Source organism: Melospiza melodia, chromosome 4, assembly GCF_035770615.1.
Source record: "Melospiza melodia melodia isolate bMelMel2 chromosome 4, bMelMel2.pri, whole genome shotgun sequence".
Taxonomy (NCBI): Eukaryota; Metazoa; Chordata; class Aves; order Passeriformes; family Passerellidae; genus Melospiza; species Melospiza melodia.
This window is the reverse complement of record NC_086197.1, coordinates 89,404,581-89,431,671: the sequence shown is the minus strand read 5'-3', so window position 1 is coordinate 89,431,671 and position 27,091 is coordinate 89,404,581. Positions and strand designations below refer to the sequence as shown.

General features: G+C 42.9%; 1 protein-coding gene and 1 long non-coding RNA gene across 2 annotated transcripts in view; one reads left to right on the top strand and one right to left on the bottom strand.

Annotated features, from left to right (window-relative positions):
- LOC134417807 (uncharacterized) overlaps nucleotides 1-15,623 on the top strand; it is a 39,619-nt gene extending 23,996 nt beyond the window's left edge. The window contains exon 3 of the long non-coding RNA XR_010027630.1: nucleotides 15,605-15,623. This is a non-coding gene — a long non-coding RNA (uncharacterized LOC134417807). The remainder of the gene's footprint in view (nucleotides 1-15,604) is intronic.
- Nucleotides 1-22,285, bottom strand: part of LAMB4 (laminin subunit beta 4) — a 41,077-nt gene extending 18,792 nt beyond the window's left edge. Inside the window, exons 1-20 of the mRNA XM_063155484.1 lie at nucleotides 22,252-22,285; nucleotides 20,863-21,020; nucleotides 17,759-17,894; nucleotides 16,099-16,172; nucleotides 15,288-15,476; nucleotides 15,076-15,139; nucleotides 14,308-14,522; nucleotides 13,148-13,268; nucleotides 12,318-12,506; nucleotides 11,045-11,224; nucleotides 10,182-10,291; nucleotides 9,651-9,730; nucleotides 8,540-8,690; nucleotides 7,482-7,613; nucleotides 6,585-6,770; nucleotides 5,278-5,399; nucleotides 4,477-4,597; nucleotides 3,375-3,552; nucleotides 1,889-2,032; nucleotides 946-1,177 (exon numbers count right to left, since the gene is read on the bottom strand). Coding sequence (XP_063011554.1) covers nucleotides 946-1,177; nucleotides 1,889-2,032; nucleotides 3,375-3,552; nucleotides 4,477-4,597; nucleotides 5,278-5,399; nucleotides 6,585-6,770; nucleotides 7,482-7,613; nucleotides 8,540-8,690; nucleotides 9,651-9,730; nucleotides 10,182-10,291; nucleotides 11,045-11,224; nucleotides 12,318-12,506; nucleotides 13,148-13,268; nucleotides 14,308-14,522; nucleotides 15,076-15,139; nucleotides 15,288-15,476; nucleotides 16,099-16,172; nucleotides 17,759-17,894; nucleotides 20,863-21,020; nucleotides 22,252-22,285 — 2,816 coding nt within the window. The remainder of the gene's footprint in view (nucleotides 1-945; nucleotides 1,178-1,888; nucleotides 2,033-3,374; nucleotides 3,553-4,476; nucleotides 4,598-5,277; nucleotides 5,400-6,584; nucleotides 6,771-7,481; nucleotides 7,614-8,539; nucleotides 8,691-9,650; nucleotides 9,731-10,181; nucleotides 10,292-11,044; nucleotides 11,225-12,317; nucleotides 12,507-13,147; nucleotides 13,269-14,307; nucleotides 14,523-15,075; nucleotides 15,140-15,287; nucleotides 15,477-16,098; nucleotides 16,173-17,758; nucleotides 17,895-20,862; nucleotides 21,021-22,251) is intronic.
- Between the last annotated feature and the right edge of the window lie 4,806 nt (nucleotides 22,286-27,091).

Genomic DNA, 27,091 nt, shown 5'->3' with positions numbered 1-27,091 from the left:
ACAACACAGAGGCTTCTGGAGCAACCTCAGTCCTTGATCTGTTCTGCTATGCCAAATGGGAATACAGCTCTCCATATGTATACAGGCAAGGCTAAAAGACTTGGCTATCTGACTGTCTTTCCCCTGGGGTCTGGAGATCCTGCAAAGCCACAGGGCAAAAAGTGTTTCAGTCTCCCATTTTTAATCTGTTTGCCATCTACACGTAGAACAGCCAAACACTGTATTGTCTAAAACCACTGCAGGAAAAGCTCAACAGGTTTCATGAGGAAAACCTCTTAAAAATTAATGACAAGGCATAGTCCAGCCAAACCAAACGAAACAAACCTAATTTCCATGTCCATGTTGAACTGTGATACTGCTGCCAGTGTACAAAACAAAAAAGAGGAGCAGTGCTCTGAATGCAGCTGGAACATGTGGGAAAAGTAATTTTCTGGTGACATGGAACTAATATGACCAGCAAAGAGGGCACATTTACTTAAACTCCTTGAAGGTAATTGCAGGTATTAAAATGAGTATTCAGCAGAATATTCAGCCTCTTGGCTAGCCTCGTGCTGAATTTTAAATTTGAAAGCTGGCAATTTGGAACCTGGCAGGAGTCAGTTTAACCCACACACGGCGCTTTGTGCATGTCTCCAAGTACATGGTGCCGTGGTGTCCGTGTCTCAAATGTCTGCGGCAATGCTGGGTGCATGCCCTGCCTGCAGTCCACCCACAGGCATTGCATGCACATTCCCACATGCAACAGGTAATAGTAATGAAATAGGAACCTGACATTCAGCAGTTCTATGTTAACATGTCAACGACCTGTTAAGTGCTCTGCAAACCTGGGGTAATGGCTCAGTGACCTGCTAAGGTCATCGATGCATTTGTAGGCCCCCAGCTGGACGGGCACCGTGCAGACCAGCGGTGTGTGTTGGAGCCCTGCAGCAGCGCCCACGCACTGACCTCTCGCAGCGGCTGCCGGCGGTGAAGCCGCGGCAGTCGAGGCACTCTCCGGTGCGCAGGTCGCACAGCCCCGCACGGCCATTGCAGGGGCAGGGGCGGCAGTGCGGAAAGCCGAAGTAGCCGGGCAGGCAGCGGCTGCAGCGCCGGCCGTGCACGCCCCGGCGGCAGGAGCACTGCCCCGTCCGCTGGTCACACAGCGCGCCCTGCGAGCCTTGCGGGTGGCACTCGCACGCTGGAAAACACCAAAGCAAAGCTGTGCCCTTAGAGCCTTCCTGCTGCGAAGAAAATTAATTTACGAACACTAGAAGTTGATGTCCAAAAAGGAGACAGAGGAGTCCTTTCTGGCTTTATTCGAATAAAGGGAGAGGCCATAGGGCATTCCCCTGAGATCTCTCAAATTTTTAGAAGATGCAGCCTCCCATTTTATCCCAATTTCCTGACCGCATTTCCCTTCTCTCTTTCTCCATTGGCTGAGGTACTTGAGAGGTACAGACTCCATGATACGCCCGATCCCAAAGATTTCCCTCTAATGTATAACCCTCCCTTTTAATTTTTAATTCTTATGGAATTTAGGAGTTTTTCTTCCCCATTGTTTCTTTCATCTCTCAATGTCTAATTTAGTTTATCAGCAAACCTAAAGTTTATTTGTAAAAGCAAATATCTTTTTGCATTCATCAATCAGTAGAATCCTTCCCATTGTTTCTTTTATCTCCCAGTGCTAGTTTTATCTACCAGCGGACCCACAGCTTGTTTGTAAAGACAAATCTGCTGTTCCTCTCACTGCCAACCCATCTCATTGCTGCTCAAAGGCAGCGGGGATGGAAAATTTGTTATTAGAGGGAACATTTTTACTATTGCTTCACATATAATCCAGGATTCAAAGCCCTGAGACACTGGGGTGTGCTGGTGGTCCTGGCAGCGGTGCTGGCTGCAGGGCACTCACCGTAGCAGCCATGGAAGCCGAAGCCATAGCTGCCTGCAGAGCAGGTGTCACAGCAGCGTCCCACGACGTTGGCTTTGCACTGACACTGGCCCCCCAGCTTACTACAGCTGCCATTCAGCGACCCTTGGGGATTGCACTTGCATGCTGGCAAGGGGAAAAAACATCAAAACAGGTTCGGTTGTCAAGGAGTTCTACTGATCTCATCAGCTTGCAGGTTTCACAATTTAAAATAGGTAGGAAAGAGTTTGATTATTCTTCTCAGGAGTTCACTAAACTGATGGTGCCATAGTTTAGATCATTTGATGGTGTAACACCAACGGTGATGGTATATCAGGCACCAGCACAAGTCTTGGTGCTGCAGTTGCCACATTCAAGGCACTGCCTTCAGCACGTATTTGGGTTAAGACAGAAAGGGAGTAGCAAAGTGTAATCCAAATAGAGACATTGTGAAGTCCAGAAGGATTTGCTATAAATCTGCATCTAGCTGAAGCATTGGACATAACCTGCAAGCTGTATTTAGTCTGCATCTGTGCACTGTTTGTTTCCTTCTGGACACCTTGGACTAACTTGTTGAGTGAAGATGCTCCGCTAACCCACAGAGGATGTTTGCCCAGGATGCTCTGGAAAGCACCAGAAAACCAAAGTGCCAAATTTCATTGGGAGAATCTCATCACTTTAGGAATCAGGCCACAGGAAGTTATCACAGCCCAAGCCTAAATCAGGGGTTCACTGGTTGCACAGCTGTGACCTCATTGCCTGATACTAAGTGAGGCATCAATGCTAAAAATTGTCCAATCCAAGAAGATGCTATCACTTTGGAGGCATTGCTGCTAGACTCCCTGAAAGAAGCTGGCCACCAAAGTTGCCCAGAAAGGCCCCTCCTGTTACTGGAAGTGCAGAGAACTGCCATTTCTCTGGGTCAAATATTTGGGAAATTCCCTGAGCTACTGAGCCCAGCTAATGGTGGGTCAGGGAGGCTGCCTAGGAATTTCAAACCCCTCCTGCTGCTGCCTTATTGCTGTAATATCATCAAGGTTTTCTTGGTGAATCTCTTCCAGTACACCAACTTATGTACCATCATGTCTGGAATCTTACCAAGGCATTCAGCTAGCCTACAGCATCTAGAGAGAGGGCTTAGAAACTTCTCTGTCATTTAACAGTAGCTAGAAAAGAAGGAAAGTTACTGCCTTGGCCATATGGTAAAGGCATCTGATTCAAATGCTTTTCAGAAGACACAAAAAGACTGCCATGGTCCCTCTCATGCGGCTCATGAGGCCCATCAGGAGTGATGAATTCTGAGATTCATGCCACCAAGAGGTGTTTGCAGCCCACGCAGGATTCAGCGGGATATACCCTGCACATCCATGCTGGCCAGCTTCACTTCTACACCACTGCAGGGTCAGAGCTCTACAGTCAGCATACCCTACAGACCCAAGGGAAAGCCAGCAACTGCCCAAAAGAGCTGCCTGTGCAGGCTGGTCCTCACCCACAGCGCCGTTGTGGATTCGGGCGGACAGGCTCGCTATGAGCCGCGCGCACGCCTCGGGCAGGACGTGGGGCCCAACTTCAGATGCAATCTCAATGCAGTGATACTTCTGGTACTCATCTAAATCCTTTTCACTGCAGAAGTTCTCCACAGATCCAATTCTGGGAATAAGTCCAAGCTTTGTCATTAAGAGAGAAAAGAAAATATTTTTGCTTAGATATATTGAAAACCAGAATTTCCCACATTCTCCTAATGTGCTTTTCATTGGAACGACAGAGGCCTGGAGCATTGGGTTTCCAAATCTGCAGTTGTGCCATTCTGTCATCTAAATTCACATTTATTCTCAAGGTCTAAACATTCCCTGAGTTCTTCAAATAAGAGAGACTGTGTTTAAAAAAATAAAATTATAATAAGACCTCTGATATACGCTCAGAACTGGTCTTGCCATGCTGTGTTAGTGACTCCAAAGGCAGTGTCTGGCCAAAATTTTTACTTGTATTACTGTGATAGGGAAAAATCAGCTGAAGGTTCTATGTCCAAGTATAGTCAGCCCTTGCCAGGTCCAGTTCTACAGGAATAATAAGAGAAATAGACCTAAAAATATTTTTCAAGAGAAGGACCCAAAACTAACACCCAGTTCCTGACTTGATGAAAACTTGCAAAATATCTGGAACTGATTCCCAGGAAGTACAAGACTAATTTTACTTTTCCGATATAATCCTTAAAAATAACCATGACTCAAACAAATTAGAGATATTTAAAAAAACCTAAGTGATGAGGAGCTGTACAAATTTATGTCCATAGCCCACAGCATCTTATCAGCACATACATATGGACTGTATTCATAATCAATGAGCAACAGATAGAGAAACATGCAATGTATGCAACAAGTATGACTTGTATTGCTCCATGAAAATTTAACCAGATACAATTCTGCCTTTCCATGCAAAAATATGCACTGTTTGCATAATGGAGAAAAACAGAAGCTGAATTTCTATTAAAACACACTATACCTTATTTAAAAATACTTCTAATAAGTCTGTAAAAAAACCAGCACTGTGTAGAAATACAACCTCAAGGGACTTGTGACAGAACTACTCACTGAGTCAATCAAGATGAATGATTTTGCCTTTTTGTCAGAGGCAGAGGGCTGGGAAAAATACACATCCACAAAATATTCTGTTCCCGGCTCCAGGCAGACTGGGGTTTGCAGAATTGCAATCCTGTTTAGCAGAAATGAAGCACAGTTATAGCCAGGAGTCAGGACAAGGCAAGTTTACTGAATGTTGTGAGCTGTCCCTGCCCTCTGTGCCTGCAAACTGATGCCTGCAGCCTGGAGCAAGCCCTGCTGCTGTGAGGAGCACACCCAGCCCCATGCTTGCAGGCTTTGGGAAAGCTGCAGGACTTCTGCCAGATGATTCTCTAAGTGCAATTTAAATTGAGGAGATTAAACTGAAAATGGCAGGTTTCACTGCTTCTAGCAAGGGGGTTTGCAACTCACTGTTCATATTCATCCTTTCCTGTCCCTCTTTGATGAAGACATTGGTCACATCCTCTTAGCTTCTCTCTATTCTTTACACAGGTCCAAGCTGAAAAGCTGGTTTTGAAAGTAGACTAGGATAGTGAGTTTAAGTCAATATTTCCTTTCCATTCTGATCTTCACCAGAGCAACCAACCTTAGCTGAATCTCAGGCTGCTCTCCTGGGTTTGGCAAATGTTTGCCAGATTGGGGCATCAGACTCTTCCTTAGACCTTGTGTAGTATTGTGGTGTGCCAGCAACAGAAAAGGCCCCACATGTGTTTCTGATATTCCCACTATCCCACACATGTGTTGCTCTGCAGTGCTTCAGTAAATGATTTGTACACAGAAGATCTACAGGCAAAAAGACAGCAACAGTCAGACCTCTTTGAAGCTGGGAGAGGCAGCTCTTGTGGCTCCTGTGAGAGGACCTTGTTTTTGCAGTGTTGATCTGACAAGATACCAGCAGGCTGGATGGCAATGCTTGCAAGCCAGTCTTCCAAGATCTATAAACAAAAGACAAAAATTCTGGCTATATTTTGTATCTGAAAAACCTGCTTTCTCTTTGCAAGTGTTAATGAAAGCCATCTGAATCATCTGCACACTGCAGTGACAAGACAGACTTTCTCTTTATTCTTTACAGCACTGAAAAACAATGTTATTGTGAAAAATTCATTGTATTTGCAATAGATAATGAAAAGCAGAGACTGAAATGGGACCTCAGCTGGTTCAAATGGAAACAGCTCTGTTAGAGTCATTGGAGTTGTTTCTTTTCTTAGCACAGTGTTTTTCTGGAGATATCCTTCATTAGCTGCCTTCTCACACATCTAATAAGAAATAGTAAACATAAAAGACTTTGTATCAAATGTATTTAAAACCCAACTCTTCAATCCTTAGACAGAAAAAGCTAGCCCACTGAAAAAATTGTTCCAATGTTTTAAAACACTGGGAGATTGTTTTGCCTCAGAGTGCTAGTCAGAGAACAGAACACAACAGACAACAGGAAAATCTTGAGGTGTGGGACTGTCCCAGAGAATTGCAAAAAAGTAAGGAGTATACAAAAGCTGGTACCAATAAAACGCTTGCGTGTGTTTTTGAAGACGTGGGTAAGGACCTGAGTTTAACCAGATTCAGATTAACAGATTTCCCTAGACATGCCATCATCATTAAGAAATCTTCTCCAGGCAAAAAATAGTAATTTTTGCTATTTTCCTACAATTTTCACACATCTCAGAGTCCAGATGGAACAACTGGGAAGCAGGATGCCTGCAAAAGGCCTGGATAAATATCTATGCAGATGACTCCTGCCTGTACATGCTTTATTGCCCAAAAAAACCCAGCTAGGAATACAGGATGCTTGTCTAAAAGGATCTGCATTTTCCATGTGTTTGATTTTTGAGTAATAGCCTAGTCCAAGTAAAGCTGCCAAAAGAGAAATACTCAGAAGATGAAATATTGGCCCATGCTTAGAAAAGACTTCTAATGGAGATTTTTCATATTTGAGTGGAAAGGGTTAAGGGGGTCACTGGAGAACATGTTAGTTGGTTGGTAAGGCAATTTGTTACTGGGTGAAAAACCAAGCAATTTTAATTTTAGATATAACGAATAGGACAAGTTGCTCATCCTATTATTCACAAAGTAGACCCTGCACCTATGACAACGCCACAAGACACACACGACATCACAAGCACCTCAGGCTCATAGCGAACGGTGATATCAAAGTCCATGGCAAAGGGAACGTTGCTGATGGCAAATCTGAGCCCAGCCCCGCTGGGGACGCGGGCGAAGCCGTGTCCTGTCCAGGTGACAGCCCGGCCAGCGCTGGGCGGCCGGAACACCACGGCCAGGTCCGGGTCCTGTCCAAACTGCATCGCGCCCTGCAGAGACACACTGGCATCTTCAACAACACACAGAGTCAAATTACAACTGAAACAAAGTCAGAAAAAAGAAAGGAAATATTTTTGCCACATTGTTTACTTACTTTAGCCATCAGTCTCATTTTCCAAACAAGCTCGAGACTGACAATCTAATAACTCTCCCAAAGGTAGGATATTTAGGGACACATGTAAAGGAAAGATTCCTATAACTTTGCAGCAACAGCAATAAGAGAGACTAGAATAATCCACTCACCTCTGAATATTTGGCATCTCCAAACATTCACATTGCAAACCTTAAACAGAGTAAGCCTGATTTCATACATGGCTGAACCATTCTATTGTAAGCTAGATGCATAAATATCAGTACTTACAATGGCTGCACTTAAGTGCAGGAGGTACCATGCTAATGTCTTGGTAAACTTGTTGAAAATGTATTGCAACCAAAAAAAAAGTTTACCTTTCATAAGGCCTTTTCTCTTCCAAAAAGTAATGGAAATGAGTCTACAAAGGCACCGGACACAGCAGAGCAAGCCTGTCACTGTGAATAATAAAATGTCCAACCCAACTGTGTACCAAAATATTGATTTGCGTCATGATTGAAATGTCTAAGACTGCAAATCCCACGTGCTCAGACATTTCCTTGACCTTTGTTACAAAATAAAATTTTAGTATTTGGTGTCAACTTGAGTAACTACTCAAGTACTAATTTACCTGTTCCAGTCCAGATTTCCTTACTGTTCGTTTCTTGTTCCTGTTTAACACAATCTTTCCATTTTCAATCATGAACTCATAGCCTTTCTTCTGGAAGTAAATGTCACACCTTGGAAGAGTGCTTGGCTGAACCTATGAAGTATCAAAAGAGGAGCAGCACTGTCTCAACAATGTTGAAGGGTGGTAAGCAAGTAAATGAAAACCCACATTCTTAAAACAAGATCTATTCTCTCTGGGAGAAACTCTAAACTGTGGCTCAACAGCTGTTGGAAATCTTTTTCCCTCACTCCTTTAAAATTAACTTGCACTTTTCCCTCATAAGCTATGTCCCAGACATCTGTTTTCCATTTAATTATTGGACTGTAGGATAATTGCTGATTGTGATTATCGCTAAATATTTGTGGATGCAACATGCAAATAAACATTTTTTTATTATCCTTTATCTATAGTTTCTATGCATGTCAGAGAAAAAATGTTAGCAAAAGCATAGACAGAGGAAGGGGTGCATTCCAGGCTTGCAGTCAGCATGGGGAAAAACTACCCCCATGTTGAAGGGGGAAAAAAAATTAATTTTTCTAAAGGCATTACAGATGGATGCCAAATTCTTGAGGAAATTAGGCTACAATCAATGCCGTTATATAAGGCAGCAGGAATTAGTCCAATGGAGCAGAGAGTAATTTGATTCTTCCCTTGTTGGAGATTTCCAGAAATAAAATATTTCATGAGAGCTATTGGCAACTCAAATACTTTACTCTAATTTAAATAATTAATTTTATTTCTCTGATTCATGATAGACCAGCCTGCACTTAAGAAGCAACAAGGGCAGCTCTGCAGGGCATACCATGCTGTAGTGACTGTCCCTTTTTAACAGCCACAGTTAGGGAATAGTCATGTCCATGACAAACAAAGACAAACTGACAATGTCCATGGGGCTTGTTTTGCATTTTCCTGCTAAAGAGCTGCTCCCCAAGCAAGGGCTCTCCTCCTCAGCCTCAGCCCCCATGTCATCACCACAATGATCCCCTCTCAGTACAACCCCCAAAAAGCCAAACACCTACCAGGGGTGCAGAGCCAGAAAGGGGCCTTGCATGCTCAGCTTCATAAATATAATAGTCCAGGGGCAGAAAGAAGAATCCCGGAGCTGGCTCGTTGCACTGGCGGCTCACGATGTTGGGCAGACACTCGCACTGCCCGTCCTTCTGCGAGCACCTGGGGAGCAGTTGGAAAAGGGAGGACATCAGCTGGCACAGCTGGGTCCTCACAGCATGAGGGCAGCTCACACCCACCCTTGTTCCACCTTTGCTTAATTTCTCCCATTGATGGATTACTTCCATTACTAAACTTCCTATCACCCACCTCCTCTGCTTCTGATGCAATGCTACTTTTCCATGACTTCAGAGTTCACAACCTCCTTAGTCTTTGTCTGTTCCATACCTTTAGCACTAATCCTTTTGTTTCCTGAGCATCTGTTACTGTCTATTCCTGTATAATTTCTTGTATATTTTTCTATAAGAATCACTATATCATGATTCTTAATAATCTGTCACCCACAATTCTGGAGGCAGGACATGAGATCAGAAGGACCTCTGATGTGATATTGAATGTTTTCATATGCTTACATGTATATTTAATGCACCAAGTGATTTACCTGCTCACAAGGAGCTGCTCTACAGCATGGGACTGTATGCTCCTCTGTCTGAAGCCTAACTGCAGTAGTGAAGACCCCTGCCCAACAGATTTTTGGAGGAATCCAAATGAAACCAACCTTTCTTCTAAAATTATACATTTCAAATAGGACCCAGAAAAAAAAAATATCTACCATTTAGGGTAGGAAGCTAAGTTAAAAATCTCACCTATGACTTCTAATTTCTAATTAGTAATAATATTAGGGCTTCTGGTTCTCTCAAGGCATATGTTTTATATTTCATATTAAACACTTCTAGGCTCAACCAGATTTAAGGTTGGCTTCAAATGAAATAGGTAAATCCCCTTACCACAAATAAATTTCCAAGATCCCCACCCAAATTTACACTGTTTGTATATTATGAAATTCCATCTACATTCTATTTTTCTTATCTGTACTGTGACTGTATTAACCTAACCAGAAAGTCTAGCCTAAGAGTTTATAAAAATTAAACCCAAGAAAGAACGTGAAGAACTTTAACTTACAAGTTATTCTGTGATCCACCAATATCACAGTCACATGGAGAACAGCCATACAAGCTGTTGCCAAGACCCCAGTATCCTGCCTGGTATAAAAAGAAAGGTTCTTTTATGGCAAATGTTTAAGTATGCAAAGCAAAACAAAACTCGTTCTGCTGGATGAACAATTGAGCATTACTGTGCTTGGCCATGGGAGATTGTTCCTCTTACTGGATAGCAGGGGTGCTTAGCCACTGCAAGAGGCAGATATTTACCCACTTGTACTAGCAAATTGCTCTGTAAATAGCTAAGATGGATCAAGGACATAATTTTGCATTTCCTTTCTGGGAGTGCTCCTCTCCCTGCAATTTAATTGCACAAATATTTGGGAGCAGTGAAAGAAAAGTAGACGTGTCAATGCAAATTGGGAGCATACAGCTATAAAATGATTTTGAATTTTAACAAATTGTTTACTTTTCTGGCAATGAAAAGGTGTGAGATGGGTGAGGAGACTTCCACAACCACATGCAGAAGTGAAACCAAAAACGGAGTACATACAAGGCATCTTTCACAGCGCTGCCCTGTGGTGAACCTCTGGCAGAGGCACTCTCCCGTGGCAGGATCACAGACGGAGAAGGGCAAAGTGCCCAAGGGATTGCAGTTGCAGGCTGCAGGGACAGAAAGGTGCAGTTACCTCTGCAGGGCCCAGTGACAGCCAGGACTGGCATTTTCATTAGGTGTGGCATCAGCATGACAGGCAGTCTCCATCCTCCACACAGACACTCTGAATGTGCCCCTGCACCCTCCAGACTACACTTGGAAATGGACAATTTCCTCGGTGGGTGCCTCTCTGGGGGGAGCAGAGGCTCTGGCAGAAGGCCTCAGCAGTGTTTTTGCCAAGGGCTGTGTGCTGATCTGCACTGCAGTCCCTGTGTGTGGCTGAGCACCTGGTGCTGGCATAACGTGCCCACAAACCCTTGGTGCACCTGGGCAGGGCTGGGACGTGCTTTCACCAAGCCTTCCTCAGAGGAATGGTTGGCTGGAAGTTCTTTTGGCAAGGCAGCAGCTCCTGTCATCTCAATATCCCTTTTCAATTAAGTTGCATATTTAATAATCCCTCTATTAACAATAGCCTAATCTGTTATTAATATAATAGATACTATGCATATACTATTAAAATAACAGATACTATGCATATACTATTAATATAACAGATTACTATGCATTCTGAAAGTGATTTTGCATTGTTTCAGTCTTGGACGCTGCACCACAAACCTTGAATTTCCTTGACGTTAAATTACAGTAGACAACTGGCTATTTCGTGACTCGAGTAGAGCATTAGTGTGTGGATCTGTGCATTCAACTACCTCCCTGCCCCAAAAAGGCTTTGGAAAGGAGACTGGCAGGGATGTTTTACTTACGCTGGCAGCCCAGGGGGTCGCTGCTGCTCAGCCCGTAGTAGTTCGCCTTGCACTTGTCGCAGCGAGCGCCCTCCACGTTGTCCTTGCAGGGGCAGCGCCCCGCCACCGTGCCCAGCGCGGGCTCCGTGCGGCTCTGGCACACGGCCCCGGGCAGGGTCCCCGCGGGGTCACAGCTGCACGCTGCACGCAGGGCCAGGGACACGCACAGAACAGCACAGGTAGGTGTAAGCATGAAAATGCAATTACAGAGCTGCTGGTGATCTGCCCTTGCCCCCTTAAGGACTTTTCATGCCAGTCAATTGCTGCAATTAAATAATACTCGGAGTGTTTTCTCCATTCTATGTTAAAAATGAATTTAGGTCATCTTTCAGAAGAAGAGCTTTCACGTCTGAAAGATTATTTTTCTTGCATATAGCAGGTATCTAGCAAAAGTTATTTACTCCTCCCATCATTTTGGAGCCTCTTCTGTAATCACTGAAGCAACATCACTACTGCTATTCATATTTATATTGACCTTGTTCAAGAAAAATGATAGCTTCGCTGGATTTCTAAGCTCTGTCTAGCAAGGAGTTGGAATATGCAGCTCTTTTCACAATGATGTTTGGAGGATACTGTCATGCAGCTACTTAGTAGGGCAGTTTGGATATTATAGGTTTGGTTACGTTTTTACATCCACGTGGACATTTAAGCATGGGGATGGCCATAGGGCTCAGAGCAAAGGGAACCAGAACTGATAGTACAGGGATAAAATGTTTCTAAAATCATGGGATATTCAGGGGAGTTGGAAAGAAAGGTTGGGCGTGGTAGGCCCTGGGAAAATGTTAGGCTTTACTGGATCATGCAAAACTACACCTGTATAATCATTTAATGAGTATGATAAATTATATGATTGTTATATGATAAATTATATGATTGTTAAATGCAACGATTGTTTGGTAATTGGATAAAATTATTGTTTAATTGTAACAAGAATCATGAGAAATTATGTTTGGAGTGTTTGATGGAAATTACAAGAATCCATGCTTGGATGAAATCAATGTATACAATAAAACAATATAAATGTAATAATTAATATGTAGTTATATAATGATAAGGGAATAAAAACATGTTCATCCCGAACCCATGTCAGGTCAGGTTTGGGTCTGTACCCCTGACACCCAGAGCTCTTCAATAAAAGCACCTGCACACAATCATTCTGTGATTATGAGTTCCTGAGCACTAACAGAACAGCCCCGGTTTGAGTCACCCATGCAGAAGTTAAAGGGAGGCTCACGGAGGCACGGCCGAGGCTCTGAGATGGCTTTGAGCGGGTCCTGGTAGAAGGAAGGCTTGCAGGTGTCGCAGTGCTGGCCGGTGGTGTTGTCCTGGCAGTCCTCACAAACGCCGCCGCTGACCCCACCGCTGGCCTGGTACACGGCCATGTCAAAGTGGCACCTGCTGGAGTGGCTGTTGCAGTTACAGCCTGAAACCAAAGCAAACAGGGGGTGTTTCACACCATGGAAATGCTGTGCTCTGCCACAGTGCTGTCTACACTTCACACAGGGTTACTGGTTACTTGTGTGATTCCAGTGCCCAGCAAGATTATTCCCAGGCCTTGTGTGTTACAGTTGGGGGAAAAAAATTGGATTTTTCAGACAGAACTGTATCCTAAACTTGGAAATGCAGGGGAGTGTGCCTGATACGCAGGGGGGAACACTGCTCTGCTGAAGAAATCTCTAGCTGAATATTTGTTACAGATCCTAATATATTATTCTTGTGTATACTGCATTATGCATTATTGTTGAAATGAATAATTTAGCCTTGTCTAAATTCTTTCACTCACATGAAAAACACTGTGCAAACCAATGAATTATCTTTTTTGCATTAGCTGCTTTTTCTCCTCTTTGTTGTTTTTGGTTTTTTCCTGTATGAAGAATAAGAACATGCAATAGCTCTTCCTCTTGTAGGATAACACTGCACCTGTGAATGCAGGAATCTGTTTTTCTGGATGAGGCATGAAAAAATTTCCCTCCCAGAAACATGGCCATCCCATTATGGATTGGACTAGGATTGTGCCACACCCACTCCTGGCTATTGAAAAGGAAAATGACATGTTTGAGTTACGTTTGCAAGCATTATCTTGTGTCCCTTCAGCTGGCCTCCAGGGAGCATCATGGTAGAAATCTTTGCATCTTTCACAAGAGAAACCTTCAGTGTTATGGTGGCAGATACATCTCCCATGGACCTGTAATGTGGTGAGAACAGAGAGCAGATAAGGTGACAAAAAGAGGAGAGGAGAGGAGAGGAGAGGAGAGGAGAGGAGAGGAGAGGAGAGGAGAGGAGAGGAGAGGAGAGGAGAGGAGAGGAGAGGAGAGGAGAGGAGAGGAGAGGAGAGGAGAGGAGAGGAGAGGAGAGGAGAGGAGAGGAGAGGAGAGGAGAGGAGAGGAGAGGAGAGGAGAGGAGAGGAGAGGAGAGGAGAGGAGAGGAGAGGAGAGGAGAGGAGAGGAGAGGAGAGGAGAGGAGAGGAGAGGAGAGGAGAGGAGAGGAGAGGAGAGGAGAGGAGAGGAATTTGCTTAAGGTATGTCAGCAAGATTGGGAAAATTTGAAGCTCTTTGGCTCCCTCAGCTGACCTAATTTTCAATTATTTGAGTAAAAGATCTGGAGAATACCTCCAAACATTAAAGCCACTGAGCAATATTTAGAAAAAAATTACTTATAGAGATATCAAAGGAGACACCAACATTTTAGATTATTTCTCTCTCTCCCTATATGTCTTCAGATTGTGATACATATTTTCCAGGAGAAAAAACTCATGTTCCCAGAGGGAAAAAACTTGCAATCACATTACTGGAATTTTTAATAATCCATTTTTCATGGGTTAGCTTTGCATTATCAACTATTCTTTGTGCCAATGCCTCCTCTCCCTCCAAGCCCAGCTGGAGTGTGGAATGCACCCAACAAGTGGCCATTCAAGTCTGCACATGCCATAGGCTACTTAATCCATTACATTTGCACCATTACAGCTCTGGAATTCTGCTGCTATTATCAACATGTCTTGTCCCAGTTGCTTTTGAAACACCACAGTAGTGCTAACAAAGACAGCTTCTGTGCATTCCAACCCCGGGTTTTAAAGGAAGAGTCTGCATTGAAACATTTAACAACCAGCAATTGCAAATGGCCAATCCAAAGATTATCAGAGATCTTCCTTCAGCTCCCTCCATCTCTTCCTTCTCACTAAACACCAACTGAGATTCCCCTTTTCAGAGCCAGCGTTAAGGACGCACCATCCCGGACTGATGGAAAACATCTCCCCGGAGGTTCTGCATGGAATCACACTGGCTGGCATGGCCATTGCAAAAGCAGCTGCCCCTCACAACCATCTCATAGATGGCATAGTAGTACTTCTCAAGGGGATCACTGTGCCTCCTCCCAAGCAGAGCATCTCCAAGGGTGTGGAGTTTAGTGAAATTGATCCTTAGGTTTGTCAGTGTAATGAGATCTGGAAGGAAAGAAGAGAGAGCAGGAGCCCAAGTTCAGGCTAAAATGAACAGTATGAAATCTTCAGCTTGAATCAGTCATGCAAGAATTTTCCTATAGTGAAGAAATAATGAAAATTATCCACTATTGGCCAAGATCAGTAATGCCTACAGTGGCAGTGCAGGGACCCACTCCTGGCACACAGCTGTCACTATAGGCATCCTACAGTGTTAGCATCCTACTTGGTATGGCTCTGCACTCTCCCAGCCACTGTCTTCATGGGTTCATGTGTACCTCTGGGACTGCTCTCAAAAAGCAGTATGGATTGAGCCTGAATCCAGAGGGAAAGACAGTTTAACTTCACGGATGTCCCCTGCAGAGCTTTGCTGTTTGCCCCCAGGGCTAGAGAACAAGACTGGCCCATTTAATTTATTAACACAATGTGTCCCTAAGGTCTTTAGGTACCTAATTTTCAACATCATTGACTTACACCAGCTGAGCTGTTGACCCTTTTCAGTGTACAAAACAAAAAATACCAGCAAAGTGTCTCTGGACAAAACATGTAGTGTCCATACCTTGGATATATGGCACATATGGATCTTCTATTTCAAAGCTGGGATCCAAAGCTTTTAAAACAACCTGCAAAACAAATCAATAAAGCTCTAGAGATGAGATGAGCAGCCACCAAAGAGATCAAAGGACAGGCCTCTGCTTTTAACAGACACAGACAAGAGACCTTCAGTTCCACAAATTATTTGAACTCATACAAACAGACACTTGACTGTACCTCGCCTTCAGTGGAGGGCTCGATGTCTGAATATCTTGAATCACAAACAACATCTCCAACACTTTTTGCTGGACCAGTAGAGATGTTGGGGAAAGAAGCTGCACAATCATGTGCAAAATATCTAAACACTTTCCAGGTCTGACCAAAATCAGTAGAGCGCTCAACCAGCATTGCTGCAGGCCGAAATGTCTGCAAGAAACATTTCAATAATTCCCTAAGCCAGCATTAGTAAGACACCTCAGGGGTTGTTACATTGATATTCCTCTTTGGAGGACGCTAAAATTTTGTGTTTGAGAGGTATTTTGTATTTGTTACAGGTACTGTGATGGTTACAGGGGTCTCTGAAAAAGCTCATGAGAACCTCTCTCCAGCAAAAGGGAAAGGTAACTTCATATAGATATGTGATTACTTTCTAAGTAAGGTAGTTTACCACAACAATTAGGAATTTAGTACAAAAAAATTGTAATCATCTGGATCATAATTGATATGCATGAACTGAACTAAATTAAAAGAGCAACTGCAGTTCAGATATGTCCCACATTTTTCGAGTGTAATTTTGCAAAGTATTTTTTCAGTTTTAATTCTTGGCTTTATAGAAAATAGGTTCAGAAGGCACACAAATGGGAAGCTGTTCAGTCTATCCTCCTCCCCTAAGGCAGGATCAACTATAATTTAACAATACTTGACAGGTGTTTATCTAACCTGTCCTTACAAACCTCTAAAGATGGAGCTTTCAATGCCTCTCTAAGCAATTTATTCCTCTGGTTAATTAGTGTATAATCTTACATAAAAGCTCTGGTAAAAGATGTACCTTAAAGGTGAGGATAAGATGGCTGAATTGGAATAAAGTTTCTAGGTCCAATCTAATGCTCACATGGTCAACACCTGAAAAGAGAATGAAAATGAAGTGCACAATGTGTACATTGAAGGGGTTGCTGAGACAGTTTTCCCATGGAGGATTTAAAGATGCCTTTTCCAGCAGAGCAGCTAGACCCTTTAGGGCACCCTCTGTGCACAACCCCATGCATCTGGACCTCTCTCTCTGGGGCAATACAATGTGCTGCCTTCCTGGCACTGTCACCAGCAATGCTGCATGTCACTGAGACTACAGGCTGAATGTCTTGCTCACATAATTCAGACTGTAAATGATGGTCATGGCAGGGTGCTGAGTTTGTGTGTTTCTATATCCAGTTAGGTTTATTTCTTAAAATCCATTCAAATAATTCACTTATTGCTAAGAAAGAAAAAGAGAACTAATAAAATGAGGTGTTTTCTTCATGCTAAACACAACTGTTAAACCCTTCTATACTTCCAGATGTGAAATTTGTAATGAGCAGAACTACTGCACCAAACATCTTCCAAAACTGCAACAAATATGGGAAAAAACTCTAGAGGTCACACACTCCCTGTAGAGTTCCAGGAGCTCAGCTGATATCCCCATTGTTCACATCTGCATGCACCATCTCAGGACTCCTCCTGACCAGACTGTGCATGAGACTCCATCCCAGAAGAAAGATAGAGACAACAAGGAAAGCTCCTCTCACAGCTGGCCCACAGCTTTATTTGCAGTGGTGTCCAAAGCCAGTGACAGATCCTTGCTAAACTCCATGAAAAAACAAGGCTTATGGATTTTCAGTTGGATACTCAAAATAGAGGTAACATCTTATTTTTCTATGCCTTAATTTTCAACCAGTGAAATGTTTTTCACATAATCACTGTATGTCAAATAAGACAGAGTAAATGTTATTCCTCCTAGCATGTCTTCCCAGAGAAGCTGTAAGGATACTATTTTCATCAATTCTGGGATTGCACACATCCTCAGCAAGTTGCAGAGGACACCAAGCCTAGTGGCGCTGTTGACACATGTGAAGGATCAGTGACCATCCAGAGGGACCTGGGAAAGCTCAAGATGTGGGGCCATGGGAATCTGATGAGATTTGTCAAAGACAAGTGCAAGGTGCTACAGCTGGGTTAGGACAATCCCCAGAACCAATACAAGCTGGGGGATGAATGGATCCAGAACAGCCCTGCAGAAAAGGAACTTGGGAATATCAGAATAAGGGAGCTCATAGCCAGGCTTTATTTAATTTTTTTTCCAAAATCATTAGTTCTTTAAAAATAATTTTTAAATGAGTATTTGTGTTTTACAGACTGTCTTTACGTTACATCTGTAGGCAAATGTATATTTTGCCCCAAATGAAAACTCTCAGTCAGGGAAGACAGCCAGTGGAAAATACATGGCTTTCATGTATAACCCAGCATTGCCACACGTCCTCTGGCCAGCTCTTGGGGGTGCTGAGTTTAAAACTTGTCCATAGAAACACAGACTTCCTGAAATCTTATCTTGCGACACACAAATGGGTTTAAATCACTCAGGATTCATCTCTTCATGAAGGCAATTTTGTGAAAGCCAATTATGTAAAGAAATCCCACAGTAACATTTGCAGTAATATTTTCTCTAAGGAACTTACCATTTTCTGACTGCCACCACTTCTTTTTCCTGTCAGGCTCAAACGCTGTGATAACATTTTCTACCATGTGACTGTTACGCTGGGTATAGGGATTATATGGGTATCTGGAATCACAGAGAAAGCACTTCTCTTCAGCCTGGAAAACAAAATGAGCAGAATAAAAGCTTAATTTGGATTCTTCACTAAAAATTAGCTGGATGTACATATATTTATGCCATCGCAAGGCTAGAACCTGTCTTGCTGCTTTGGATGCCTGGGCTTTTAATCACTCAGGCTTTTCATATACAAGCCCAAGAGAACCACCATATGCACGAAGCATGCACATAGTAAGGGTTGGTCATGGTCTTCCCCAGGTACTTTATAAAAATTGCACTTTTCAGTTGTGGAGAAGGGATCTCAGTAAGACCAGGTACCAGGTAAGTAGTTGGTTTGGCATGACACCACCACCCTGACTGCTGTCTTTTGAAGTGTAGGGGAACTGGGAAAGTTTAAACCAATGCAAAGAGGGAAAATCAGGATATCAATAGGATACAAGGGTCTTATTTGAAAATGCTACAAGCAGAAGATGAAGGTAGTTATGATTAACTGATATCTGAGTTCTGAATGAGAGGCTTTCATAGTGAGGCCAAATGTTCCTGTTTAAGGTGATAAGATGGGGATTGAGTGGGAGAGCAAGAAGTGACAAGGTTAACATGCTGGGGTGGCAGATGACCTGTGCTGGGCCCTGTGGAGAGCCAGAGCAGCCATCACAGCCAGCAGGGTCCCAGGGAAGTGTTCAGCAGGGTGGGCAGGGGTGGATGCACTGCACAGACTGACTCCAGGAGATTTGGGCAGAGTGTAGTGTGAGGATGCAGGAATAAGCCACAGCAGAAGGTGATGCCCAAGCTGCGTGCCTGGCTGGTGGGGACAGGGGCAGGAGGAACCGGGGATGACACAGCACCCCAGAGGGAACTGAAGGAGGAGGAATGAGTTCAGTACCCATGGCTGGGAGGCTGGAAATGACCCAGAAGGAGATGGGTGGCACACTCAGGATCCACAAAGAACTGGGAATGGTTTTAACATCTTTGCATTATGAAATCACCCATTTGCATTTAAATAAATGAAGATATATAGATTCACAGGTATAATTAATGTATTTTAACCACGGTAATTATGTATTACATTAAGTCATTCTATACTACACTTGACAAATGTATGAAAGCACATTTTAGAAGATGAGTGAAAAATTTAAAAAAGACCCTCTCTGTCATCTCATTTCACAAAGCTCTGGTAAGGAGAGTCTGGGTTGTTGAAGCAGTTGGAAGGACCATGCACACTCATACTCTGGTTTTTATAGACATACAATATGACACTGGGGCAACTTATGTTGAAGGTTGCATGTCCATGTCTGGCAGATCCCACTTGCCTCTGAATTGTGGAGCTTTATACTCTCCTCAACACTGAATGCCCTGTCTTTTCCTTTCAAAACATATGTAAGTAGTAAATCCAATCATTGAGCTAAAACCCACTTAACCTACATTTTAAAAACAGTAAGACATATTAAAGACTAAAAATTACTTGTAGTGCTGCTTCCCAAACACAAAGCAGTTGAATTTTATTTTTTCCCCATCTGAATCCCAGCTAAATCCTGGCTTTTGGTAGCTTGCCACATTGACTAATACCCACTTTCATGAGTAAGATTTGCTCTTAAGAAATCTGCCACAGGTCATCAGGAGAGGAGAGGAAGAGCTTTGGTTTACAAGATGTAAGATGCAAAACTTCCTGGTCTGCCTCCAGCAAAGTATTCAAAATGTGCTGGTGAGAAAGCAAATTGAAAGTGAAGTGGCACTCTGGTGCACTGGAGGTGCACAACACATTTAAGACAAGCTGATGGAACAGAGCACATTGACAAAGGGTCTCTCTCTCTCTCAAGCCCTGCAAAGCAGCAGTTTGTGGTTTTCACCCTCTTCAGGAGACAGCCACCTGGGGTCAAGATATGTTGAAGCAGCATTAAATCATAGGGATTATTGCAGAACAGCTGCTCCTTTTCATGAGTCTGTATTTACATAATTCACAGGATAAGTACAGGCAAGTGAACATATTAATTTTTTTATTGCTTTTTGATCTAAAATGCAAGAATAAAAGGCAATCATCCAGCTTGAGGACCAGAAAGAGGATTCAGGCTATTTTAGCAAATGAAAGAGATATTTACATTTTGCAGGAAACTGTGGATACAATATGCAACCTGGAGCAGTGCTTGGTTCCATGTCCATACTTTACTCTGCAAATATGTCACAACATTAAGCTAGAAGGTCATAAACTGTAATTATTTTCAATTGATTATAAATTAAGCTGTATTTTAACTTCCTCTTCAGCCTAGGCTGTTATTTAGTGACAATATTTCTATTTGTGACAATTCATTAGCTCATTGGGGCCAAGTCCTCCAGGATGTACAACAGGGAAATCCTCATTTCTGCACACCTTCCATATACCCAATGGTTCCCCCTCCTCACTGCAGCCAGGGAGTGAGAGGCATCCCTCTGGTCAGCCACATTTTGGATCTGCTGACCCACACACATGGCCAAAGCCTGGACCACAGCATTAGGTCCTCCCTTTTCAGAGGCTGCTTTCTGCTCTCAGCAACACTGGCCTCATTTCAGATCAAAAGAGAGCAGAGTGTATGGTGTGACTCTCTTAACAGGCTGCCTCAGGTCTCAACACCATATGGACATTCCTCTGGAGAAGGCCCTGCAGCCTGTGGGACCCCTCTCACACACACAGACCATGGCCTTCACCTCTGGGGCCTGAGGGGGAAGAGGACTTGCAGAGCTAAGCTCCTTCAGAAATCCCTGTGCATCTCAAGGATGGGGATGCTTCTCCCCCTTGAGAAGATACACATCACTGTGGAGGCTGCTTGCTGCCAAACCCTCCATATGTGCTGCAGTGAGGCACAGCCTCCCACCAGACTTGGTGTCACACTGTCTGATAATTATTCAGATAACTCCCACAGGAACTTCCCAGTCTGGGCCAATTCCCTATACAGACGAGAATAAGGTTAGTAGGAAGAGCGAGGATAGGGTTAGCAAGTGGAGTTCAATTTATTAAAAAGGAAAGAGCAGACCAACCTCCAGGTAGCCTACAATGCAGTACTTCTGAGGGCTGCTGGTGCCACAGGTTGACGAGGCCGTCAGTCGCTTGCTGCGGCCCTGGAGGAGGTCCCCAAGGGCTGGGTGGCAGGACCCAGCCCCACAGTCATGCTGTGCGTGCTGGGGCCTTATCAGCACTGAGCATAACAGAAGATCAAAGAAAGATTAAATTGGTTTGTGCAGCCAGCAGTATCCTCCAGACAAAAGCAGTTAAATCCCAACACAAGCAGAAAGCTCAATTATCCTTTGCCTGTACTCCTTTTGTCCTTACTTATACATTTTTTAAAGAACTTCAGTAATGAACACACCAGCTGCAAAATAATAATAATAATAAAAAAAAATAGAGCTAGTATATTGCAAATCTATACTAAAACTTAAATTTTCAGCACATTGGCATTTTTACTGAAAAGAAATGTGCCATGAGCAATAATTTATTATGCTTCCCACCCTTACATACCATTGCCAGCAATCCTAAAAAAGAGCATTTCAATTGACTCCCTGAATAGAGACAGATTTGAATTAATTCCACTTATTTCTGTTGAAATAAATGTTCCAAGTTATAATGGTGGAAATGAGACCAGGATTGAGACCAGGATTGATATCAGGGGTCCTCCAAATTTTCTTTTAATTTGCAATGAATCCCTAGTCCAGTGTCAAAACCCTGTCAGACCCCAAGAAGTGGTCATTAATAAATTAAAAGAGTAATTCTGAATACTCTGAATAATTGCAGAACTTCTTTGTTTAGCCTGAAACAACTTTCAGTATCTTCTCTATTATATTAAGACTTTCCTTACAGGGCTTTTCCTTTTAAACAAGTTCTGTCCTGAAACTCTGCAAAGGAATGGGTACCTTGGAGGCTATATCCATTCAGCCTTACTTGGCTCAACTTGTTAGAAAAGGTGCAGTTAAAAAACACTACAACTGATACTTGAAGATCCCACAAAACACCAGAAATACAACTACCATAGTAAAAATACAGCATTTTACACCAAATTTCAGTCTAGGGCTCAGGCTATAATTCAAATGATGAGTGACACAACTCTTCAGATGTAAAGCAGTGCCTATGTTTAGTTAGCCTGCTCTTTTTAGTTATACAAATCCATGATGATTATTCATTAGCAGGTGTTGATTGCCCCTTTCAGGACCTGAATCAGACTCAATTACAACATGTGTGTCTTCTTTGTACTTGAAGATATCGTATCTCATAGGTCCCTCACTGGCAGGAGAGTGGGGAATAAGGATTCACTGTCAAGTGTTTCTCAATAGCATTTCCTTAAAAGAAGTGCTTTAAGAAAATCTTGGAAAGGTGTGTAAATCATATGATAATATTTCAAAATTGGCCTGAGTCACTGTAGCATCTGTACTTACTGAGGTGTAACAGGATGGCCAGCCCCAGCCTCATGCCTCCCCATCAAACTCTGACTGGTACTGCTGCAAGAGAAAAACTGGTCCATCACTTGGTGCTCTGGCTCACCAGGGCCCACAGGTGTACTCAGAATTGACTGAATTCATTTCAGCCTTCAGTGAAGTGACAGAGATGTAATAAAAATATAATGACTAAAAGGAAACCCTGGCTTTGATTTAGTTGTAGGAAAAAAAAAAATCTCATGATGGAAACTTCAGCACTGAAACTGGAATGAAAGCAGAGAAGCACTTCACAAAGGCTTCCAGAGAAGACCTTGAAAACATATTTACACTTAGTATAAAATATAACCAGAATGCTATCAGCTAAAATACTATGGTATTCAAATTTTAAAAAACCACCTCAATTCTAAGTGGATTCAGCAGGGCTGTTTGCAGAGATCTAGCTCTTTCTCTGGAGATTCTAGTTTGTTTTCATTAATTTAAAAGATAGTCAGAGATGCCACTGAGAAGTGCCTGATGTCCGGTGCTATGAATTTTGTCAGAAACCTATTTGTCAGAATAAGTGCATCTTAATGTTTAGTGAAGAAAACCAGGTAATGTCAGCATCAGTGCAAAAAAATTGTACAGGTGAAACTCAGCACAAGTCCAAGAGAGATTGATTGTGACATTATGGCATCCTTCCTATTTACTGGAAGAAAGTGAGACTTGCCAACACAAAACTATTGGAAAAACAAAAGGCAGCCATGGGTATAAAAGATAATCCAGTATTCTGCCACCAAGTAGAACTCCCAAACCAAACCTGCCCCTATCTTTGCATCTTCCACCTCTTTCTCCACCTGTAGGAAGCAGTGAGGCTGGTGCACCCTGAAACAGTTCCAGCTGCTGGGACAACCCTGTATGAGCATGGCCCAAGCACCACTTCCCAGCTGTGTTCTTGTTCCTCACACAGCCATCACTGGACTGAGTGAGCTTAAATGAAATACACCCCCAGAGAAGTGGGAACATAAACAAAAGCACTTCAGGTGTTAGAGACTCCATGTGGGCTTGGTGCACCCAGCTCTATGCAGCACAACAGCTGTACCCAGATGAGCACTTGAGCAACCACTTCAGGCAGTACCTAGATGAGTACTTCAGGCAGGAAAGCTAGCAAGGGTCACCAGGCTTTCATTCTGCTGCAGAATGTGCTCTCACCTGCCACAACCACAGAGGGCCTGGCATGTGACAGGGAGATGATGCTGCTGAGCATCCATGCAGCTGTGCCTGGCTACAGAGACCTGGCCAAAGATCAACTGTCCGAAGTAAAACTGAGCAAATATTTTCCCTCTGTGCTGGACTTCAAATTTTATAGTCTGTCAGAATAATGGACAGACTCAGAGATGATTTAAGCTGCAACCACTGCCACAGCACTGCAGTGAAAAACAGGTGCCCATGGTGAGCAATCTTGGCAGTTACACATCCAATTCCTACCCTAACACTGTGACATGTAACACGAGTGATACTCTCTAAACGTCACTCCTTTTAAGGGACAAACAAGGACTAGAAAAACCCCAACAAATTTTGGTTCCATGCTTAACAAGAAAATTAAATACTGAAGAGGTCTTACCGGGGTTCCAGGCAGCCCAGTGTCTCAGCTGGGAATGAGCAGAGCCGAGTGAGGGAAGCAAGCAAAGGCATACCTGTGCACTTCAGCTGGAGAAGACAGCACGTCCCCTGAGGCACCAAGGTGTAGGTGAGAATGAGACCCAGCCTGCAACCTGTCAAAAGCTTGATTTGTGAACTCCTTCTGCTTCGGGCATCAGCAAATATATTCACTGAAAGACAATTGTGACAGGTTAAGTTCATGGCAGAAAAAGTTCATGCAAGTGAAAACAGAAGGCTGGGATTCTTAAAGTGCTGACAAACAACACCTTGTCTGTTGTTTAATTAAACATCTGTTCAGTTGGTCTGGTTTGAAATCAAATATCAAAGTCTTTCTAACTAGTTAGCATCAGAAGTCTAGTGGCCCTGGATTATCTGATCATGGGCTAAAAAGGATTCACACAGCAGGAGTGTCAATGATCTGAAGGGCTGTTTGGGGTTCTGAGGCGACTGTAAACATGCCTGCCAGACAGCTGTGATTGCACTTGTGTGGACATACTGAGCCAAATCTGAAATAATTCAAACTCTGGATCTTCAGTGTGAGCACTATGTTTTTCTCAATTTAAAGCTGAAGACAACAGGGCAACTTGAGTCATGGCTTTGCATTTCAGCACAAGTTTTGCCTGTAAACTGTCCCCAGCAGCAAGCACAGGACTGCACTGGTGTGTGGGGTACAGCACAGTCACAGGCAACACGGTGATGGAGCAGCTCTGAAATAGGGTCCAACAGCTCATGTGCAGAACTGGCCACTGTTCTCTGGTGTCTGTTGAAACATGTGGCACTGTGATTCCAGTTTTCAGAATGGCAGGTTGCCTTGATACACAATTTTAGAGGTGACATATTTGTTATCAGTTCTCTGACTGTTTGCAAGGCTCAAGTCATGACAGTCAAGCATCATCACACATCCTTAAACAGAAGGTTTTCTACAGGAGCAAAATATGTTTTATAAATTAATCACTGCCTTTTCTTTTGGTTCTTCCTATTCTTTTGGAAAAAATGAAAGGTGTGTTCTTTAATCCTATTGCAATGCTCTGTACTAAGTGTCCTCTGCCATTATTATAATTATTAACTTGAGTGGAAATAATTCTTATACTTAATTTTTTGAAATTATTTTCCTCAAATGCATGTGGAAATTACTTGTGAGAGACTTTTTTCAGGTTGATTTAATCTGCATTTGGTCTGCACTTATGCATGATTAATTATTGTACAGATGGTTTACACTTAGTGGGTTTTGGTATTAGGAAAAAGACTAAATGATATATTAAGATATTAATTTCACTTTTTATCTGTAAGCAATATATCAAATGTTGTCTGGAAGAGACACATATAACTGAAGAAAGTATTATTGCTATTATGCTACTAAATTATAAACTGGTTGACATTTTATTAACATATTTCATGGGGAATTCAGAATTTGTTACAGAGAAGTTATGTGAGAAGTAAATATCAAGGAAGATTTATTTGCAGAATATAACCAGTCCTCTGCTCTGATTTATGTAGGACCCCAAGCAAGGAGGTTTTAAACTGCTTGAGGCAGGGATTAAGAAACTTCTTTCTTGCTTCTTTAATCTCTGGTAAAGGATCTGGATTTATAATGCATCACTCGTCCCATGCTGGCTGGAGGGTAGATAGCACTGGTGTGTGATTTTTCAAGTCATCACAGGTCTGAGGGCTGTCATTGCTTAGGCCCAAGGCATATCCTCAGTACACACAAAGGATGGGAATTGTCAGCACTGCAGCATGTATTCCCTTCCCAGATACCAACCAGCAGTGAGGGAAGGGGCAGGAGTAGAGCCACAACTTCAAAATTTCAATACATTTTTCAAGAAATGAAATTATTTGAGCCTTGCACTATTCTTGCTGTGTGAAAAGTAAGTATTCAATCTAAACAAATCACTTGGGCTTCCTTCATGTCAATGGAGAAAGGGAGAGTTCATCCCACCACCTTCTTGAGGGAGGGATAAATCCTCCTTTGGAGGTATCTGCTGCTTTCCTTTGGTCATGAGCAGCCCAGCTCCTTAGTTTAAGACAGATGCTTGTATTTTAAGCAACTGTACTGAGATTAAATGTAAAATGTACTGAGATGAATCCCATCCATGGCCAAAATCTTGAACAAAATCAAATGGTCTGAAAATCAAAATTATCTTCCTACATTCTCTATCGCCTCTTTTGTTTCTGTCCTCATTTCTTCAAGACTATATCTTATGCCTAAAATAGAATTTCTCAAAGGCAAAGACTGAGCTTTTTGTGGGTTTGCATACTGGCAGAATGTAGCACTACATAATAAAACCAGAATGAATTGTAAGTTTACAACCAGGTAAGATAAGGGTTTTTTCTGATAAATCTGATCAGGAGAGAGCTAAGTACAGCAGGGGGATAGGCTACAGATCTCAGATGTGACAGGAGAGAAAGGCTACCCTACCCCTCAGCCTCCTCACCTCCACATCCCACTGGCTGACTGCTCCTCCATATTGTGCACCCTGAAGGAAACAGCTACTTTAAAACTTGTATTTAATAAATATTTTTAAAGAGCTTTTTCACAATTCAAAAGGATGTAAAGTCTATCTGTAATTTATGAGAAGTTTCCTCTTTTTCTTACAGTCACAGCACCCCAGAGTGCCCTTCACCTTTAGTGTGCAAGTTTGAAAGCTTTGATTTTTCCACCACAAACAAGAAACTTAGCTTCAACTCAAATATTATCTCCCTGGCAAGCACAGCATTGATAGCAGTAATCAGCACTAAAGACTGTCCTGGTTTCAGCCAGGACAGGTTAATCTTTTGCAGTAGCTGGGAGGGGACATGGCCAGGATCCTGATACTATTCAATACCAGCTCAGGTAGCAGGAGGTGAGGACTGTCCTTCCTTCAGTGGAGTAAACACGGCGGGGGGAATCCGTCCAGCATTGTTCATTTGTCAAGGAGTCCATGGTCAGCATTTCTGCAGGCGAATCACTCCCTCCTTTATACCTCCCACTGTATGCCTCTGTTGCTATTATTGTTGCTCTTACTGTTGGCTTTCTTATCTCATTGCTGTTTCCAGTAAATTGCTCTTATCTCAACCTGTGAGCCCTGCCTTTTGTGCCTCCAATTAGAGGGGAGTGAGGGGGAAGCAGCAGTGTGGTTTTAGCAGGAGTACTAAACTGGAGAATAACATTCCTGAAGCAAAACAAAAAAAAGACAGTGTATTTATTCTAAAATACCAGTGT